At 36.3% G+C, this 22,370-nt stretch overlaps 1 protein-coding gene across 1 annotated transcript; it reads right to left on the bottom strand.

The window, feature by feature from the left end:
• Positions 1 to 10,265: 10,265 nt before the first annotated feature.
• Positions 10,266 to 22,070, bottom strand: LOC129254171 (2-Hydroxyacid oxidase 1-like). The gene is made up of 8 exons (XM_064094910.1): positions 21,588 to 22,070; positions 19,382 to 19,533; positions 16,521 to 16,788; positions 15,942 to 16,117; positions 14,942 to 15,033; positions 14,328 to 14,489; positions 12,101 to 12,170; positions 10,266 to 10,943 (listed from the first exon to the last, which is right to left on the bottom strand). Exons 1-8 carry the CDS (start codon positions 21,752 to 21,754, stop codon positions 10,846 to 10,848), a joined length of 1,185 nt encoding a protein of 394 aa, XP_063950980.1. The 5' UTR covers positions 21,755 to 22,070; the 3' UTR covers positions 10,266 to 10,845.
• Between the last annotated feature and the right edge of the window lie 300 nt (positions 22,071 to 22,370).

Here is a 22,370-nt window from a genome sequence, read left to right as displayed (position 1 = left end):
GGCGGGGGGGGTGATGTTAAGTATTGTTTTCTAGAAGGGTACATTCAGAAAGCTATCTTGCTCCTATACCTACAGAATCTCATTTCCAAGTTCCAATATCTCTCAGGTTTATCTACTCTACACACATTACTCAGTCTCCTTCGCCTTGTTCATCTATTCCATTAAGGTTAGCGTGCTTTTACAGACTCTTTGGAATAGCCTTGGCTAATAATATCCGTCCATACACTTCGCTTGAATCCTTCATATACCTTTAACATACTTTTTTTAATCAAGGGAACGGTTGGCCTACTTGATTGAATTGAATAACTTTATATGTTTATTGTCCAAAAAGGGGAAAAATCCACTGGTTTACACACATGTAGTGTACAATATGCCTATACTCAGAACAGAAAAAAGGTGATAACATGTCAACATAAGGAAATTATTTTAACTCAGTTAAACATGATTCATGTAAAATTACAATACAAAAGGACTAGAATAACGAGTCAAAGTTAAAGTCTGATTTAAGAATTATTCATTTATAAATTACTTACATTTGGTTATACACTGCAAAAAATCTATAAAACTGTATATGTCCACACCAGAGAAGTATTGAAACAACACCAGTTAGGAATCAAACCGATGCTGTTTTAATACTAATTGGTGTTATATAAACACCAAAACGAAACTGGTGTTGTTTAACACTTCTCTGGTGTGGACATACATGTATATAGATTCCGGGCTGATGTTAAATCAACACCGGAGTTTTTGCAGTGTAGTTATTGGCAAAAGATTAGTCAAGGATCGAAAGCTGGCATGCATGTGCAATGGTAACTGTAGTTGGGAGGAAGGGATGTGTATAGTGTGGTGTGTCTATTTCCATAAGAGAACCTCTCATTAATAGAATTATAAATAATCAATTAAAAAGAGTAGGTTAGACTTGTGGTCAATTATTGACCACAAGTCCGTCAATATAAGAGGCGGCCGTTCTATAAAACTTTTACGGAAGGGTTTGACTTCAATACTTTTGTTCTACTCTAACATTTGAAGGTCTTTTGTATTCATGGAAATGTTCGAGATTTTTTTAAAAGTCAATATGGCGCTGGGTTTTCGTGAGCAACACAGTACAATGTATTTTCCATTTTACAATATGTACTCAGGGCGGATCCAGCCTCCGCCAATAGGGGGGGGGGCCGAAATTTTGTTCACCCATATTTTCCCCGATCGGCCGCTCAAAGTTGATTTTTGTTTGTTTCTTTGAAGGGGTTGTCCCAGTGGCGTAATGAGCAAAAAAAATTGAGGGGGCTCGATATGGCGTATCGCGTAAAATTAATAAGATGTTACGAGCGAGCGAAGCGAGCGAGCAAAAATTTTGACATTTTATTACAAGAATCCAAATTCGTGTTAGATTTTGACATAAAAAATTAGATTTCAAACCTAAAAGAGGGACACTCTCTTCATAATTGTTTAATGATGAAAAACATTTGGTATAATTTTGTATCTTCCTACATTGATAATGCGAGCGCAAAGCGTGAGCAGAAAATTGTTGATATTCTGATCTGACACTGGTTATATAGGCACATAATGATTTAAATAGAGAACAAGCGGTGTATCTGAATAAACGTGCGTGCGCGTGTTTCAGATTTCGACCTAGAATCTGGGCATTCTAAACACCTTTTTTCATCATGAAAATCAATAAAGCGAGCGCAAAGCGCGAGCTTAAAATATTTGATATTCCGATCTGAAAAAAGGGTCAATTTAAGCTCTGTATTTCCTGCTTTGTAACAAAATTGTGAGGTGGATATGAATCACAGTAAAAAAAAAGATCTGATATGATTCATTATTATTACTTTGAGTTTTAACATAGGACAGGGACATTCTAAGAATATAATATCTTCCTATTTCTCTTCCTAAGCGGGAGATGAAACTTGTCGATATTCCATTCTGAAAAAGGGACAATTTGATTATTAAATTAATATCTTATTTATTAATCTAATAAGCCTAATGAGAGCCCGAAATCTGTTAATTTATTATGGCCTGAAAACCGGATATTTAAAGCACTTTTGTAATTATAAATAAGATGCATGAGTTAATAAATTTTCAACAATCAGTGCGAGCGCAAATCGCGAGCCGAAATTTTTGATAAACTCTCATGAAATGGGGCTAGAATTAATGTTGAGATATACATATCTAATGACCAATCGAAATGCGAGCGTCAGCGCTAGCTGTTACGTTTTGACAATTTGACCAGAATAGGGATATTTGAGAACTTTATGGAATACAGGAAAATAATAGGTACCTGACAAATCAAAGGTTGCGAGCGCGCAGCGCGAGCAGAAAAGGTTAATATTCAGAAGATAAAACATAATTTTTTACAGAGCACTTTTTAAAATTATATTTGTAAATTAAACAAATTAATGAAAGTTAGATTTCTGAGCTGAAATATGTTTTGTATATTAACTTCAAAATTTGATATTTAAGCTCGATATTGAGAAACATATATAAATCACCTAAAAGGCAATGCGAGCGCGAGCATAAATTTTATACTGTATAGTGATATGAAAGATTTTAAAAATTATTTTCCAAGTCTCCCCCTTATCTTATCCACTCGTCTTCCTCCTCTTATGTTTTCCCTTTTTTCTCCTCTCTTTTCCCTTCTTTTTCTTCCTTCCCCCTATTTTCTTTTTTTTTTTCGCTCCGCCATTAGGGGGGGGGGCGGGCCCCTCGGCCCCCCCCCTTGATCCGCCTATGTGTACTGTTTTATGGGCCTACATACCTAACGTATATATCTCATACATCATGCACATAATATGGTATGGCATACATGATTAAACGCCATCAAATGCTTTCAGTGTATTAATTTAATTTTTGAACAATTTATGAAAAAGTATTTTTTTCTTGTTGCCGGGGGCGTTATTTCTATTTTTGTCTCTATTAAATTTATTTTCTCAAGAAATCTGAAACCAACCATTTCGGGGTGTTACTTCTTTTCTTTATTTTAACGTGAATCGCCCTGTGTTTTCTGCATATTTTTTGCTGGTTTGTTCAATATTCCTGTATGCATATATCCATTTTTGTCAAGCCCTCGTTTGAACATGCCTAATTTTAGATACAAAAGTTACGGTTGTGAGGGAAATAGTCGGGTATTATTGATGTTCTTTCGATGTGAGTAGTTTTAGCCAGATCCTTGAGCGTCAAGGTATTTTTGAAATTCCCATTTGTAAAATGGGCTAGATCCACTTTTCATCAAAATTGATTTTGTTTTAGTAGCTTTATATGATACCGAAGAAAAGTTGAAATTCCCATCAGAAGGGGTTGGTTCCATTTTAGTTTGTTTGCAAAAGGGGCTAGATCCACAATGGTAATTGTTTGAATATAAAAATACTTTGATAATATGAATACAATTTTTTTAAGTTCACATGGTTCACATGGTTCACATTTTTTAAGTTCACATGCGAAACTAAATGTTAATGATATACTCTCATTAACATTTAGTTTCGCATAAGAATATTGCAATATGGGAAAAAATGATTTTCTCGGAACGGTGTAAAGTGGATCTAACCCATTTTGCAAACAAACTCTTCCGAATAACTCATTTGCAATTGGGGTTGGATCCATTTTTCATCACATTTGATTTTTTTTTTGTCTCAATGGATAGATTTTTAGCATGTTTAGTTTTTTTTTTCTTTTGGATGTGATTGTGTTTTCTAGGGTCAAATTATGTTTTTGGACTAGTAACAATGGCAAACAGTTGTCAATTTTTGCCTAAGAATCCGAGATAGCTTCCAATATGGCGTCTAAATGGCTCCCATCATTTCATCATTTCAAAATGGTCATTAATCATGCAATATTAGCCTGTGAAAAAAATAATGTGGATGTCTACGCTTAAAAACATTGGGAAAAGAAATCCTGTGTTTTCAGGAGTGGGTAACAGAAGCATTTTTACGCAATTTCAGATCCACCTTGGGTTTTTGGACAAAATGGACAATTTCATATCATTGTGAACAGTCCAAATTAATTATTTGACCCTTGAAAGTATAGTATAGACACCAAAATAATATCTCTCAGGAAGATATAAAATGAAGTATATTATTTTGTAACAGCAGTTATTTTATACTCCATTTTAGAAGCTGTTTTCGATTTTGATTTACATAATATACCACTGAACGTCCTTTTAACCTGTTCTTATGTATTGTTTGACCCTTTGAACCATGGTTTAGACACCAAAATCATATTTCTTATAGGCGTATATTAAGCGAATTGTCAGTTTTTAATCATCAACAGCCATTTATTTAGACTTCAGTTTTGGAAGCCATCTTGGATTTTGGGATATACTTACCATTTACCACTCCTTGTAACTCGTCCCAATGTAAAATACTCAACCTTTAAAACCGTTGAATAGAAACAAAATAAAAACGACACTTAAGTAATGGATTTTTAGACTTTGACAGCCATTTTTGGACGTTATCTTGGATTACGGAAAAAGCTCAAGGAGGTTATATGAGAATTTTTAGTATGTTACTCTAGACATATTCCTAGACCCATTCCGAGAAAAAAAAATCAGCTTATAATCAGACATTTCCACGTTTAAACCTATTTTGACCTAACGCTTTTGGCCTATATGAGAAAAATTGTAATTCCTGAATATTCTTACGTAAAATGTGTCAAAAGGATCTTGAAATACGGGACAAAACGGTGTTCCTGGAGCGAGTCGAAACTACTTTCTTGAAATTAGCTGTAAAAATAAGTCAAAGGACCCAAACCTTACAACCTGATTTCGAGGGAAATGGTTGCAATGCTACGGTGAGGCAGGCGAGTTATAAGTACAAATAATTATTAGGAAAACTTGAACATGTTGAAAGGTCTAACTTCAGGCCCTTCAGGCGAGGGTATACATCCATCATGAGCAGAGCAGATTAAGGTTCATTGTTTTCGTAAGTAAAGTTCATTTGGTACTGAACTTGTTACAGTGCCTGCCTGGCATACTGTCGCATTTTAGTCGGTTATAAGCTGATTTAATTTCTTGCAATAATTTTATATAAGATTTGAGAACTCACTGCTCTCCTGTCGTACTCTGTCAGAAAAAATGATTTCGTTGAGTATTGTTTTTATTGGGCATAATAGTTTTAATTGTGATACAACGATGTTTTGGAAATTTCTTTATGTATCAATATCAGAATCCACGACAAACCACCGGGTAGAGAAAATCGTACGATTCCAAAATGTATTTGTGACAGAGGCCTCAATAACAAGATAATAGAGTACCGAAGTGTGGCGTCACCAATTTTCCATTTTTGGATGTTAGCGTTTGTGATACCATATTGATACAAAATTTGGTGGGAATCGAAATGTTACTAACCAGGCCAATAATACACTGACTTCAATGGGGCTAATTATGTATTCATGAGGTTATATCTAAGGCCCCCATGGACAGATTTCCACCAAATATTGGTAGTGGGGTTTTTCATCATCCTCTTCCAACATATACTATAAAAAACGCTGATATGCAAAAAGCTTTTTGTGACGTCATCACTTCGGTACTCTTTTTCGTCGATGAAAGAGATTTAAAAAAAAGGGTAATGGGCAATTCGATCAAATATGTACGTCCGACCCCCTATATGTGGAACCTTCATGTAATTTTCTGTCATTGATTTCTGGTTCTTTTGACAGTCTGTAATGCTCTCAAATGACCATCATATGGTCAGTTTATGAAGTGAAGTAAAAACTTGAGAAAAATGGGGTCGGACGTACAAAAAGGTTGATCATTTTATGGAATTGCCCTGATGAATTTCTTGTTATGCTAACGGTTTTATTCCAGCATGAATGACTGGAGAAAGGAAATATAAATTGTTTGCATGCTTGCAGGGAGACAATGAGATTCCTTCTCGATCATTGTAAAGTCACCATGAATATCGACCGGTTCACAGCAGAATGACAAAAGGGGCACATGCTTGGGAACGGCAATATTTTGTGGGACAAATGGAATAGATTTATAAAACAAAAATCTTGACAGACAGTACAAAACAATACCGCATATGCCTTTGTGCCTCGTGTTTACTCTCTTTTCTAAAGTTTGTTAGAAGTCGCTCTCATGCATGTCGTTCGCTGTAAATTGCAACTCCATTGCTTCATAAATGATAACTTTACCCGATCAAATGGTTGAGTCGCATCGATAGCAAAAAAAAGCAAAACATTTTTTTTCAATAAAATCGCATGTTAAATGAATGATTTATGACATTTAAAAAAAAATTGTTTTTCTTATTGTAATTTGCACGTTATTGACGGTATGCGAATGAGGAATCCGATAATAACATACAGTGTCGTACCGTGGGTCACGGCATTGGGGGGGGGGCACCAGCAAAAACTTTGAGTCACTTTGTGAGCGCGCGAAGCGCGCTCAGTTGCCAGGTATACTGACCTAATAGAGACATTTTAAGAACAGTGCCATTAAATGGATATGTATTTCACTGGTCACATAATGCGAACGCGAAGCGCGAGCTGAAATTTTTTGATATTCAGACCTAAAAATTGACATTATAAGCCAATTTTAGTAATCATGATACGTACCTGTCTCGATAAATGAAAATTTTGTATATATTGACCACAAAAAGGGACATTTTAAGGACTATATTTTAGGAATCCATTAAAAGTATACATATCTTATCATAGTCATCTAAACACATGAAGCACTTGTAGTCATTGTTATCATGATTAACATAGCATCTCACTAATCAAATATTGCGAGCGCGAAGCGCGAGCTGAAATTTTACGAAATTCAGACCTGAAGAGGGACATAATTCTTGTTTGTAGGAATTCACGAAGACCATACGTATTTCACTAACCAAATGATGTGAGCGCGAAGCGCGAGCTGAAATTTTGTACATATTGCCCCCAAACAGGGATATTTTAAGGACTTTTATTTTTTAAGCAATCCTTTAAGAGTATACATATCTCACCATAGTCATCTAACGCGAGTGCCAAGCGCTTGCTAATTTTTTGACAGAATTACATCCAAACACATGAGCCCCTTTTTGTAGTCATTGTAATCATGATTATCATACGCATCTCACTAATCAAATATTGCGAGCGCGAAGCGCGAGCTGAAAATTTAGGAAATTCAGACCTGAAGAGGGGCATTCTAAGGCTTGTTTGTAGAAATCTACGAAGACCATGCGTATTTCACTAACCAAATGATGCGAGCACAAAGCGCAAGCTGAATTTTTTTTTATTCAGGTCAGAAAAAAGGGAGATTTCAAGGACTGATTTTAGGAATTCATGATGAGCAGACATATCTAATAATTCGAAATGCGAGGAAATATATTTGGTATATATTGACTTGAAAACGGGAGGTTTTAGTACAACAGGATTATATATCTTGTTAAACAGACAATGCGAGCACCTGGACAATGAAGACATATATAGACCCTGAGCAAATAACATTATAATGAACAATATTTCTACATTTCTCTCCCTTTCTCGCTCTTTTTCTCCTTTCCCCCGTTTTTTTTTGCCAGCCGATGGGGGGGGGGGGGCGTGCCCCCCATTCCCCCCGTAGTTACGCCACATATCTGAACATTGTTTTCTTGATTCTTTAATATGAAATGTCAACTATTTTTATCATTTTCCATTAATTTAAGACGTAGTTGGTTCCTCATGAAAAAAACTTTACGTCATCATTATTCAGCTTATCTTGACTCAGTGGTCCAGCAAAATATCATGACGGAGCTTTGACATATAGATGGGCTTTTCAATGTTTACCTGATTTTTTATCATGATCTATATACAAATCACATGACTTTCATTGATAATCATTTTACCAGCACAATTTTTGGAAAATTAGTAGATTTTGGTCAAATTAATGTGCAGTTATTGCAAATTCTATTCTTCACGGTTCAGAGTGTGAAATCGTATATCTTGCAATGCCAGTCCTGTAATCGAAAATTCCGTCGTCATCAAGCTTCCTGTTCCATCCCTATTAATTTTTTTTTACCAATTGAACAGCTCAGGTTATAGAGCAATACGTTGTAGCAGTATGAACTACACACACAACGATCATTCTAGAATGGTAAAATCCCACATGTCTGGGGTCGGATGCACTTTATCGTGTTTCATTTTATGATACAAATTTTCATATTATTGTAGCGTTGATGTTGTATCACTTTCAGGTGAGTATCCAGCACCAGATCCTACAAAGCATTTCAGGGGCCCAATATCTGGGGACAATAGTGACTCTATTATGCTTGTGCATGGACCCATACATTTCTTTGTCATAGCTGATATGATATGCTGAATATGCTAGTGACTTTACTGTATAGGTCTCAAAGAGGAGTAGAGACACCCATGACTCGATTCCATTCGATGAAAGAAGAATAGAAATAGGTCGCCGTCAAAGGCATATTTTGAAGAAAAAAAATCAACTAAGTAAATAAGGCTTCCAGCACGTCTTTGGTTAGAAAATAGATGCTTGGAGACAATAGAACGGAAGGTTAAAGTGCCATCGACTTGCCGAGATGTCAACATGGCAAGATAGTGCCTTCTGTTAGATTTTTTAAAACAATTTTTTTTAATGCATTCAGCAACACGCATAAGGGCATTGCGTAAGGGCGTTTCTGCACCGATTGGGTGCCCCAAACTATTTTGCTATCCATAAGGCGTTCTTGCACCGACACGGCGAATTAGCCGATGGGCCATTCTGCTCATGATCAGAAGAAGGTCATTGGTACTAAAGTGACATGGTGGTTTCATATTTAATGAGATAAACATCAACTTTGATGTCTTGATGATTCATATATTCTTTTGAATTGTGTTTTTCATTATATCCACACAAAAAACAAGAATAGGTATCTCACCGTTGGCCACGAACATTGTTATAACAACATGTTGGTGCATTCAAAGTAGGAATGCAACCATAGGCGGCGGGGGGACGGGGTGACCTTTCCCCCCCTAAATTTGAGGTGGGGGGACGATCCCCCCTAAAATTTTAGTTGATAACCTTTTTTTTTTTTTTTTGCTTGTCAAAATTTTTTGCTGGTCCCCCTAATTTTTTTGGCTTCCGCCGCCATTGAATGCAACAAATACCTTCATAGAGTGTTCATTGGTGTGCTATAATTCTAGTCGACTGGTCTATTCAATTTCTTCATCGTGCTATGTAAGGCATGCTTAAGTAATATCTTGCTTTGAAATCTGCCTATCGTAATGAAAGGCCATTTGACCAAAATTGTCCAGGAAGTAACTACGAACTGGTTTATTGTTCAAAAGGGCAATTTCATGCTAGGAAAATTAACAATTTTCTCAACATTTTTCAGCCTGCTGTCCAAACAAACGAGTAACTTCAATTTCTTTTGTGGTAATATTAAAGTACTACTAGGTAGTCATGTAAAAAAAATGACAACCAACAAAAATATTTTTTCAATTGATGAATTAGGGGTGAAAATGTTTGAGTACGTGTGAATTAAAGGTGAACATGTAGTGTGTCGTACGGGACTCAGAAATGTCCCGTACGACACACTACATGTTCACCTTTAATTCACACGTACTCAAACATTTTTGTTGGTTATCATTTTTTCACATGACTACCCCTTTAACTTTATCATTGACATAACAAAAGAAAGTTTTATTGCTCAAGCATTCAGCTAAAAGACTATAAATTGTTGTCAAAAATTCCCGTACGACATGTATAGAATCGCCCATAACAATGTTAATAATTAAACGTCATCCCCCCCCCAACGGCACGTAGATATAAAACTACAGTGAAATCAAATGAATATGACACGGAAAGTTCCACTAAAAATTAGATTTAAAAAATACAAATAGAAAGATATTTGAATAAATGGAGGAAAGCAAACAAGGACATGATTGACAAATTACATCGAAATCGGATGCATAAGAAAATTATTGAAACTGAATTTCGCTTATTTTTCACAAATCGCATAACACAGTTAGATGAAAATATACGAGTGATGTTACTCATTCTCAACTTCTTGTGATTTCAAGCACGGACTATTGCAATTTTTTTTGCAGTTTTGGCAATAAAGAAACATCTTCATGAATCACGGTGTAACGTTGGCAATCTCACTTATTTAAGGAGTCAAATCTGTTTAATATTATAATGGGGAGAAATTAAGATACTTTATAATACAAATAGGGAAGATCGGGGTTAGTTGGAACGCGGGGTAAGTTGAAACTTTGTAATCTTATTTAACGCCTGTAAAATGAATTTATGCAATACTGCCCTCAATTCATTGCTATTAATAATACAACAAAAAATACAAATAAAATAGTAAGTGTGTGATGTCATTGGTTGCCTTTATTTGCAAATCGACAAGGATGTGCATATAAATGTTTTGTGAAATTATTATTTTTTTGGTTTTACAATTTGTCAGTAAAAAAAAATCAGTGTTATTCTAGTTTGATTTCTCTTTTTCCATTAAAATCAATATTTGGTAGGGTAAACTGCTTTAATCACAATCTTCTTATTTTACAATCAAATTATCATGATATGTTCACCAATGTCCTTCAAAACAACTTATTCGCGGGGTGGATTCGGGCTTTAAAGACGCCTCACATTACCTGAGCAACTTCTGTCAATCGTATATTGGATAGGTACGTACATTTTATAACACTATTTTGTCGTGAAAATACTGCACCTTCATTGATTGCAAAACCGGCTTTTTCAACAATAAACACTCTGAATTTCTAAAGATTCCCATCGAGGGAACCCCAAACCTATGACCTTCTTAAGTGAAATTTATACTCGCACGTTACATAGTCAAGAAAATAATTCACATGCAGGAGTTTTATGAACCGGAAAATAAAGGGAATGCCTATTTTCTTTGCTATATAAAAATCCTTCGAAGTCCCGGTGTATCATAACTTGCTCTTGTCTCTTTTCCGGTTTGGTTGACGATGATAATATGATTCATGTACAACTGTACCCTCAGGGATGGTATTGGGTGACGTGCAACCTGAAATAAATCAATGAGAATAAATATCATATGAATAGAAAATCAACATGAATAAATATAGCATAATACTTGCAATTCTTAAAATGTCCCTTTAAAATGTCAAAGTAAAAGATCGATGAAAAATATAGTCAATATACCCAACAGAAAAATGATTAATTTACCCGTTGGAAATTTCTAACCCGACACATGCATCGTGTTAAAAGATATTCATTAATGTAGTTTTATCATTTGCGGGTTAATTTTCTTGATATGATGTAACATCAAAGTGAGGAAAATTAAATTTCTTGAAATGCGAATTTCTTTTTGATATTCAGATATTATTTGCAAAATCATATTTTCCTACCTATCCATGTTTAAATATTTACATTTTCGGACCCTCTAATCAGATAAGAGGGTACTAATCTTTACTTGTTCATGTGTAAATTGACGTATGGCACTGGGAAGCACGAGTGATGCGTGTATAATTCCCCATACGGCAGCACCCCCCCCCCCGGAAATCATGTAAGGTAAGCTAAATAACAGAAATGATCCAAAACAACAAAATGACCTTCATTTTGTAGTGAAACCTTTTTTGTATCATTTTGTTTGTTTTTATTTTATTTTATTTTTATTTTTTGCTTGTCAACCTTCATTTTGTAGTGAAAACTTTTGTTTTGGCTTGTCGAATTTAAACCAGCTCCCCCTGTTGAAATCGTTCCCAGGGCCCTGCGTATGCAACGGGTGAAAGAAAAAGATCTGGGGCCCATCTAACAGAGAGTTGCGAATCAATCGCAACTATCGCAACTATGGAAAGCCAGCAAAGTCAACATATAAAATGTTTGTTTAACAATTTTTCTAGATATGAATGTATATCCATAAATTCATTGATTTCTTGACAATTTGGTGTGTTCTCCTTTGTTCAAAAAGGACATTTTGCAAATTTTCTGTAGAAAAAATTATGACACTGATGGATTTCCATAGAGTTACGATTGATTAGATCAATCGGAACTCTTTGTAAGACGGGGCCCTGATCTCTTTTGTGTCACTAATTAATGATTATCAGGATTATAACATGCAATATATAAGCACTGAAAATTCTCAGTTTTTTCGGGGACATACTGTATAAAAATAACACTTCGAAGGACTCCACAAGTTTGGTTGAATAAAAAAAGTCTTACCGCTCAATCCTAACACGTCACTTAATTGAGATCGGAGTATACTAAGAACGTTTTCGACTCCTTCTGCACCCTGAATGATATATGCAAACACAGAATCTTTGTGAAAAATTGTGAATCGTCTTTTAAAAAAATGAAAGCCTTGAAAATGTTTTAGCTTGTGTGAAAACACTTGTACAATGTATCATTTTCAAAATAAGTATAATCAATAAATATCGGCGTAAATAATCACATCTGAATGGTCTGCGCCTTAAAACCCCGCAAAACAACAGTAAAAAAAAACAAGTGGAACGCCTCTGGCAGTCTCGCCTGCATTACGCGATTCGATATAGCAGCAGTGCCGACTTTGAAAACAGCTATATAATAATTATTCACAAAAGAAAACTCTCATATGATAATTCAATACTATGTCCATTGACCCAACATGACCTTGACCATGATCATGTGACCTAAGACATGTGCAAAACATATTTGATTACCCTTATGTCTATGTTTCATGAACTACATGTGTAGATCCATAAACTTTCTAAGTTATGATGCCAATTCAACAAATACCCCCAACACGGCCAAAGTTCATTGACCTTAAATGACCTTTGATCTTGGTCATGTGACCTGAAAGGGGCACAGGATGTTGAGGGATACTTAATTAATCTCATTAATTAATCTTATGTCTAAGTTTCATAAACTAGATCCATAAATTTTCAAAGTTATGATGACAATTCCACAAATACCCCCAATTGGTCAAAGTTCGTTGACCCTAAGTGACATTAGACCTTTGTCATGTGACTTTAAACTCGGGCAAGATGTTCAGTGATGTTTAAGTTTCATGAGCTAGGTCCATATACTTTCCAAGTTATGACAACATTTCAAAAACTTTATCTTGGTTAAGATTTCAATATTGATTCCCCCAGCATGGTCAAAGTTCATTGACCCTAAGTGACCTTTGACCTTGGTCATGTGACCTGAAACTCAGGCAGGATGTTCAGTAATACTTGATTAAACTTTTTTTAAGTTTCATGAACTTTCTAAGTTCTGATGACATTTCAAAAACTTAACCTTGGTTAAGATTTCAATGTTGACGACGCCGCCGTCGCCGTCGCCGTCGGAAAAGCGGCGCCTATATAGTCTCGCTCTGCTATGCAGGCGAGACAAAACATAGAGCACGGGTCAAAGAAAGTTTGAGAGCAATTAAGAAAATTGTAAGCATTTTAATGCCAGGGGAGTATCCAGAATGCTCTTTTTTTCAATTCAATTCAAATTGTGTCCGTATATGATTTATATTGGGACTTTTCATGAAATTTAAATCATACATTACAGGATAAAATTGTTTTTTTTTAATACATGAATGAAATACATACAATTTAGAAAGGATAACATACAGAATAAAATGCACCAAACAAACTCATACAATAACAAGATATCAACGTACAATATTAAAAGCAAAATTCTGATTTATTACCCAGTCATATTTATATACCCTCCCGCGTGCTTGCCCTTAAAAACATTGAGAGGATGAGTGCGTGAGCATGGTGAGAGAGAGATAGCGAGGGAAAAAGAAAGAACGAAAGAAAAAAAAGAAAGGGAGGGAGAAAGAAAGAAAGAAAGAAAGAAGAGGGAGGGGAGAAAGAAATAAAGAGAGGTGAAAGAGTAGACAGCAAAAAAGGTAGGACAACACTCATTTTCAAGATATGAATATTACATACTGCGTTGAGATGAATTGATATTAGAGCTACATTGGCATTTTGGTATTCTGAGAATCAATCAAGGATGTACCAAAGTTAAAATGAAATCAATGTCATTTCCACCAAACTTTGCAGATAAACCAAACAAAAAATCATATAGGCTAAGGTGATTTTATCGGACTTTGAAATTCACCAAATGGAATGTCAGGTAGACGTACATAATCTAGGGCTTGAAACTCCATTCAGTCTCCATTAGACCATGCGAGATCACAACGTTGGGTTAAAATTCCTACTTATCCTTCAAAATCCATACGAATTGATGAAATTGCCCAGTTCAAATCAAAATCGAAACAAAGTACTCGCCTACTCGGAAAGTATTTACACTTTGGATACACGTTCCTTTTTACGCAAGTCATTCAAGTAGGTCTCTCATTTCTGAAAATCTGATGAGAACAATTCCAAAAACATACTGCTAAATTTTGAATTTTACATTAAAATCATTACCCCGGTCCACTGAAAAGCCACATTCTTCGATGGTGATTATTTACCTGGCATGCTAACCCCCACAAGATAGGCCTTCCAACGAACACCGCTCGTGCACCTCTCCCTAAAGCTTTAAAGACATCTGTTCCCGTCCTCACCCCTCCGTCCATATAGACTTCAACGTCGCTTCCACGGACAGCGTCAACGACTTCAGCCAAGGCGTCGATCTGTCAAGATTCATGCAACAATCATATAGAAGTCAGTGTGGGTCCGAATGGGAAAGCAAGCATATTTTGATTATTCGTTTAGGTCTGAGAGGCGCGCCTCTTCCTCCTTACATTTTCGTTTAACTTGTCTTTTTTTATGTAACAAATAATCTTTGACACTTGAAGAAAAAGTAAAGTCATGTCTAATTCGATTTTTTTTTCTTCCATCATCGAACCTGTTGGACATGTTGAATGGCATCATTTATGATGTATTGTATATTCAGGGACGTGAGAGGGAGATACCCATTATGAATGAGTGGCGTAGTTGAGCCTTTTTGAGAAGTTTGCGAATTCGAATGTTTCCAAAACGAATACCCGACTGGAAGGATTCTAAATGCATAACACTTGCACTTTTGTTTACCAATGCAATGATATCATATGAATTTATCAATTTTACTTCCATCAATATTTACCGGTGCTGGGGCGCCATCCAACTGCCTTCCTCCGTGAGCTGACACTAATATCCCATCGACCCCTGCGTTTGCAGCAGCTTGCGCAGATTCGTCTATAGTACGAGAATAAGTAATTCCTTAAAAAGCTGTGTGCGCTATGAACGCCTAGCTTAGCCAGGTAATATAGGAGCGCCTTGAGCACCTAACAAGGTGGATATGTGCGCAATATAAATACCCTGTATTATTATTATTAATAAACAATTTACCTCAAATTCATTTCCTGCCTGTATTATTTTGACGAAATTCCACGTAATGTAGCACGACTCACATTCCCGCGATGTCTTTCACAATTAAAAAAAAAATCCATAAACACGCCTTCTGAGCGTCTGAATAGTCATATAAATATATGAAAGTACATTACATTGATTTGGCGCGTTTGTACATTATTTATTGTTTTAGTTTACAATCCTCTGGTTTATTGTATGTAGAGTTTACGTTTTGAAAAGCCCTATTTTAAAACCGCAATTCCAATTTCATTTGACCTCGACAACATACAAACTTGCCAGACATTGCATTTCATTTATTACCAACCGATCAGAATGTTTATATTTTCTCTCTTGTCATTTAATACATCTTGTTAATATTTCATTTTGTGATTGTTGAAACGCATCAGTATCTACAGTATTAATTTTCAGTACAAATAATTTATAATCATGTTTCAAATAATTTGTACAACTTGTTTATGGAAAGTGAATATGTTTTTTTGATTTGAGAGAATACAATAAAACATCCTTACAAAAATATTACTACTACTAGTCTCCCATGGAAGCAATACCCTTGATTACATGCAAGTAACTGTGTATCTGTTATGACTCTTGGCGCATTTTAGACCTTCATGTCAAGGAATCTAAACCAAACCATGGACCTACTACAACCAACATTTCTTGAATGTGGGTTTATTTATAAAACTTATATACATACTCGGGTTTGCTTTCAATTTAATATCCAGTGGAGTACCTACACGTTAGTATACCCTTGCACACGACTGGTAGAGTAGTCTTGCTTCGGATCCATCTTATATACTCCCAGGTTGATTTCGGATTATACAGCATCTCCCTCACATATTCGTAGAGCTTGTGATCACCCCTTTCTAAGGCTTCACGCGAGGAAGGGATATCAACTTCCAAAGCCGCCATTCTGCATAATTCAATTCAATTCAAAATTTACTAGTATATAAACCCCGAACATTCCAAAACCTTTATAAACCAGTTGAACAATATATTCTAAAAGCTAAATGAAGGTGCACGATCATTCTCAAATAAGTTACTTTACAAGAAGTATGGTACAGGGATTTCAGATACTTATGCTGAAAGCCCTATCACTTATACTGCTAAAGAATACAATTTTACTCCGTCTTACATTTTTTGTCGGACAGATTTAGTCCGCAAAATGACTTTAAAGTTTACACAGTAGGCCTATATCAACGTCTATCTATATCAAGACAGGTCTGTAATCTGCTAAAGAACGATTAAAACAAAGTGAAACATAGCGCGCGCGCGTGACTCGTGTCGTAAAAGTTGGCCTTTAGATGGTAACTTACCGAGCATCTGGGTTATTCACAAGGTCAGGGTGGCTGAACGCTTCCGATATTCTACTGTCTAGTCCTCGTACTGGAGAATCCACCGTCACGACAAGGGCTTTGAACCCCAGACTCTCCGACCTCCGAATAAAACTTAACGTGAGTTCTTGATCTACGTATGGATATATCTGCATCCACCGGTGGCTATTAGGGGCTGCAGCGGCCACATCCTCCATTGGAAAGCTTGAACTAGCAGACATCACCATCAACGTTTCCGCAGCTTCGGCGCCTGTTTCAAATTTCAATGTAAATGTATCATCTTTAGTTTGTTTGAATGTCATTAATCACTTCGTAAAGTATTGTGTCATATCTGAACAACGAAATACATATTTAAAAATAATCGCTTAGTATATGAAGCCCATCCCCTCTCCCCTCTCCCCGATATTTCCTAAAATAAAGGAGATCAATCCAATAATACAGATAACGCTGGAAATACAATCGAGACATAGTTATTAAAACTAATATTCATTCCTCTTTTTTTCGGATTTGTATGCGAGGCGAGCGGTTAACGCAATTGAAAATGCAGATGACAGTACCATTTCAATTGTAAGATTTTACTAAAAATTACATTTTCCCCGAGGTGGAACTAACTTTAATAGCTTGCACCTTCCTATATACCGGTTTTAAATCTCTACTCAGCAGTTTGATGTTTTGAAAAATGCCAATTAAACAAGTGGAATGCCTCTGGCGGTCTCACCTGCATCACGTGATTCAATATAGCAGCAGTGCTGACTTTGAAAACTACTATAAAATAAATATTCACAAAAAACACTATTCATATAATGATACAATACTACATTCATTGACATTTGACCTCGATCATGTGACCTAAAACTTGTCAGTGATACTTGATTACCCCTGTATCCACATTTTATACACTATATCATTCTATAAACTTTGAAAGTTATGACAGCAATTTAATAATTACCTCTAAAATGGCCAAAGTTCAATGACCTTAAATGACCTTTGACTTTGGTCATGTGACCTGAAACTCGCATGAGATGTTCAAAGATACTAGATTATTCTTATGTCCAAGTTTCATGAATCCGATCCATAAACTTTAAAAGTTATGATGGTAATTCAACAGATCCCCCCCCCCCACATGGCCAAAGTTCATTGACCTTTGACGTTGGTCATGTGACCTGAAATGCGCACATGATGTTCAGTGACATTTGATTACACTTATGTCCAAGTTTTATGAACTAGACCAATAATCTTTCAAAAGTTATGATGGTAATTCAACAAATACCCCCAAGTCGGCCAAAGTTCATTGACCCTAAATGACCTTTGACCTTGATCATGTGACGTAAAACTCAAGCAGAGTGTTCAGTAATACTTGATTAACCTTATGTCCAAGTTTCATGAACTAGGTTCATATATTATAATGACATTTCAAAAACTTAACCTTAGGTTAAGATTTTGATGTTGATTCCCCCAACATGGTCTAAGTTCGTTGACCATAAATGACATTTAACCTTGGTCATGTGACGTGAAACTCGGGCAGGATGTTTGGTATTACTTGATTAACATCATGGCCAAGTTCCATGAACTAGGTCCATGTACTTTCTAAGTTATGCTGTCATTTCAAAAACTTAACCTTTGGTAAAGATTTGGTGTTGACGCCGCCGCCGCCGTCGGAAAAGCGGCGCCTATAGTCTCAGAACCATCAGAATGACAATGAAAAGGCCGTCAAATCAAGCAAAGAAATATAAAGAAATAATATAAAAGACCCCCCCCCCCAAAAAAAAAAAAAAACAATAATTATGATAATAATACAAATAGCAATATAATAATCTGGGTTATCAAAACAAAAATGGCAGTAACATGAAAAATGATACCTTGCGGAGCCTTATCTGAAGACAATCACACAGCCATTTTGTAATAATGTCAGCCTTGCAATAAATTTGATGATAATTGAACTGAAGATGCTGGAGACCTTCCTTTTGTGTAAACACATATACAGATTTTTGCCCAATAGTTATCTGACTGTTCAAACACTGGCCCATAACCCTAATCTAAATCTTTATGAGCAATCGAGTTCAAACAAGTCATGCGAATTTATCAGGGGTGTCCTTAGAACAGTGATCGACACACCACCTAAAACACAAAATTTGAATGCTATAATAATTGGTTTATTTCGAAACAATACTTGGTCAATCTTTTAATCCCACGATTGATTTAATCATATGTCGATATGTCTTGGTTGTTTTTTCTTCTGCACTCTTAAAACACTGAGTAAAATTTTACCCAATATTGTGTAAAAAGGGAACATGCATGTTTGCAGGGGCTATTTCAACGCAACATTGCGTAAAATGTACAAAATATTGACGCGATCTTTTTACCCAACCAATATGCATGTTCCCATTTTACCCAGTATGGGTAAACCTTTTTTTTCTAGAGTGTGACGTGTAAGAAAGTTCAGTGCAGTACTGTGCGCCTCGATGCTAAAACGTATGTCGTTGGCCTTGTCTTTGAGATTCGGACGTCTATTTATTGGCCTTGGTCTTGAGGTCGAACCTCAGAGATGGCCAGGACGAAGACAAGAGATATTTCAAAAAGTGAAGGCAATTATATGAGTCGAAAATTGATGTATGGAGAGTTGGGTATGGGTTTAGACCTTGAAACATACATGTACCCTCGATTTACTGTACCCCCTCCAAAAAAAAAAAAAAAAACTGAATATCCATAGGCCATATTTATATAGGGCAACTCCACGACAAGTGCCCCGGATAGATAGGGCCTTCTCTTCAGACAATAATTTTACTCGCGGGGACATTTTTGGTTATTTGACTAATGATTTGTAGTGTACACAAAATGGGTACCTTTGATCGTCTCCTTTTCGGCCCCTCGGTGTGCAAAGGTGTGGAGTGCTGTGGGGGCGATGCATATCGGGTACTTGAGGGGCTGTCCAAGGACGGTGGTTGCTAAACTCCGCTTCGAAACATCTTGAAGAACTTGACTCCTTATCCTGTACCTTTATGAGTATTTGTTTATGAAAACACAAGTGGAGAGCCCGCATTATGCAATTCAATATAGCATCAGTGCTAACATAATCTAATTTCATTGACCCTTCATGACCTTTGACCTTGGTCATGTCACTTGAAACTCCATATATCCAGGTTTAATGAACTAAAGTCTAAGGTCTATATACCGTATACTTTCTAAGTTATGATGACATTCCAAACCTTACGTTCGATGTTGATTCTCTACACATGGTCTTAGTTCGTTGACCCTAAAGGATTTTTATCTTGATCATGTGACCTGAAACTTAGGCAGGATGTTCAGTAATAATTGATTACCCTTATGTCAGAGTTTTAGGTCTATATACTTTGTAAGTTATGATGATATTTCCAAAACTTAACGTTTAATTGGGTAAGATTTCAATGTTGACGACGCTGCCGCCGCCGTCGGAAAAGCGGCACCTATTAGTCTCGCTCTGCTATGCAGGCGAGACAAAAATGGACCACAGTTTATTGCTTCAACATAACATCTTCAGCTAGAGAAATGAAAGCTGTCATTTCTTACCCACCGGATTTTCTCTGGGCCACGACCCTCGTTTGTCACGATTCTTTATTTTTCATACCAAATCATTAACGAAAGGCCCCTAGAATGTTATCAAGAAATTTTTTTTTCATTATCTACGCATGACATTGGTCAAAGGGGACATGCAAGCAAAATTGGCACCCGGTGAGCACAAAAGAGACCTTAAATGAAGAAACTATAGCATCATAAGCTTAAAGAACAAGTCCACCCCAACTAACAATTTATTTGAATATAAAGAGAGAAATCCAATAAGCATAACACTGAAAATTTCATCAAAATCGGATGTAAAATAAAAAAGTTATGACATTTCAAAGTTCCGCTTTATTAATTTCACAAAACAGTTATATGCACATCCTGGTCGGTATATGCAAATGAGGAGACTGATGACATCATCCACTCACTATTTCTTTTGTATTTTATTATATGAAATATTCTAATTTTCTCTTCATTGTCAAGTAAAACAGTGATTAATTCCTCCCTATACATGTGGAATTAGAATTAGAATTAGAATACTATATGGTTCAGTCGAGTTGGTCCCTTTGGTCAAATCTGTAAATAATGAAATATTGTATAATTCAAACAATAAAAACCAAAAGAAATAGTGAGTGATGGACATCATCGACTGACTCACTTGCATGTCACTGAGTTGTGGATATCACCGTTTTGTGAAAAATAAGCGAAACTTTAAAATGCCATAACTTTCTTATTTTACATCCGATTTTGATGAAATTTTCAGTGTTATGCTAGTTTGATTTTTCTCTATTTATTCAAATCAACATTTTGCTTGGGTGGACTTGACCTTTAAAAAGGTGGCGCGATTATCTTTTTAGCACTCTCGTCAAACATGTCGAAGAATTTTTTTTTTGGGGGGACACGGAACAACAGGTTTCTCGCCAACTTATGTCAGCACATCATTGCATGTACGAGTCATATGCACAAAATGAGGCATTATTACGCTGCCGTATAGGACTCCGTCCGCTGCAAGGTTCAAGCATAGAGCTATTAACAGCTGCTCCATGAATATGGTTCAAGCTTTTTCAATCGCACATTATTTGTACATAATAAACATCCCCGTAAACATCACAAAGCGAGTGCACACACGAGCAGTGATCGATTTAACAAGCTGCAGTGATGTGAATAAGGTATATAGGTTCGTATACGGTTTCGCGGTTTTCGCCTGGGGTTTTCGTTTGAATTCGTAACTTGGGGAGTATTAAGACTTCAATTAATGTAGACTCCGGTGAAGACTATGAAGTTATGGATTATCACAAGATAAAAAATAATGAGCTAATAATATGACATGCAATTGATTGAATATCATTTTTAGTTGTAAGGATGTTTCGACCCGGCTAAAACGGGTCAATGTTTTGACCGGGTGTTTTGAAACTGAATATGCATGGATGGTATGTCTAACTCAGTAGCTCTAGGGCTTAACTTTGGCCTAAGTATAGGGGGAAAAGGGGATAAAGTAAGACGTTAAGTTACCTTGAAAATGCTTTGACACTGTCTTCGAGGCACCATCGTCGTTCCCTTCCGTAATCGTAATACACCCATGCACTATCAGATATAATTTCTCGTGCACGTCTTTCGTAGTCAGCTAGAGTGTGCAGTCCCATAGTAGCAGGTTCATGTTCGTAGCTAGCTAGCTCCATGAAAGTGCAGGTAGCTAGTGTAATCCAATAGGCGGAAGTACACAAATGAAACGCGAACTCAGCCTTGTTGAATTAATAGCTCTATGGTTGGACTTCGGGCTCTTGTTTTCATACACATGAGTGTAATAAGCGAGGCCTAGCGGATTTGTCATATGACAAAGGGTGCTATAAAAAGGCATAGGCCTACACCTGCAATAAAAAAGGTAACCAAACTCAACTCTTTCTGTTTTTACTACATGGCTTTATATAGATCGTTAATATTTTAGCTCCCGGGTTCAGCTCCAAGGAAGCTCAAACAACGCTGCATTACAGTTATGACTTTTTCCATTTCTTTGTGCCGCGCCCCCGGGCGCGCCAGGGGGCACAGGGTACCGCGTCGCCCCCTCCCCTCCCCCATTCCGCCTATAAAATGTGGGTTGTTATTCAACCCCCTGATCAAATGTATTGTATATGTTTTATAAGATAGCAATGTGGTTTGATTAACCATTGTCATCTAAAAACCATAGCAGGTCAAAGTTATTAGTATAGTGTGTCAGAAGCTTATTCAAACTCCCCTTTACTAGCCAGTGGAAGAGCCTATTTGGTTGAGTAACTCCTTAATTTGTTTATGAATAGA

Source organism: Lytechinus pictus, chromosome 2 (assembly GCF_037042905.1).
Source record: "Lytechinus pictus isolate F3 Inbred chromosome 2, Lp3.0, whole genome shotgun sequence".
In the NCBI taxonomy this organism is placed as follows: domain Eukaryota; kingdom Metazoa; phylum Echinodermata; class Echinoidea; order Temnopleuroida; family Toxopneustidae; genus Lytechinus; species Lytechinus pictus.
Note: the sequence above shows the minus strand (reverse complement) of the source record. Positions and strands in the feature narration are given on the sequence as shown.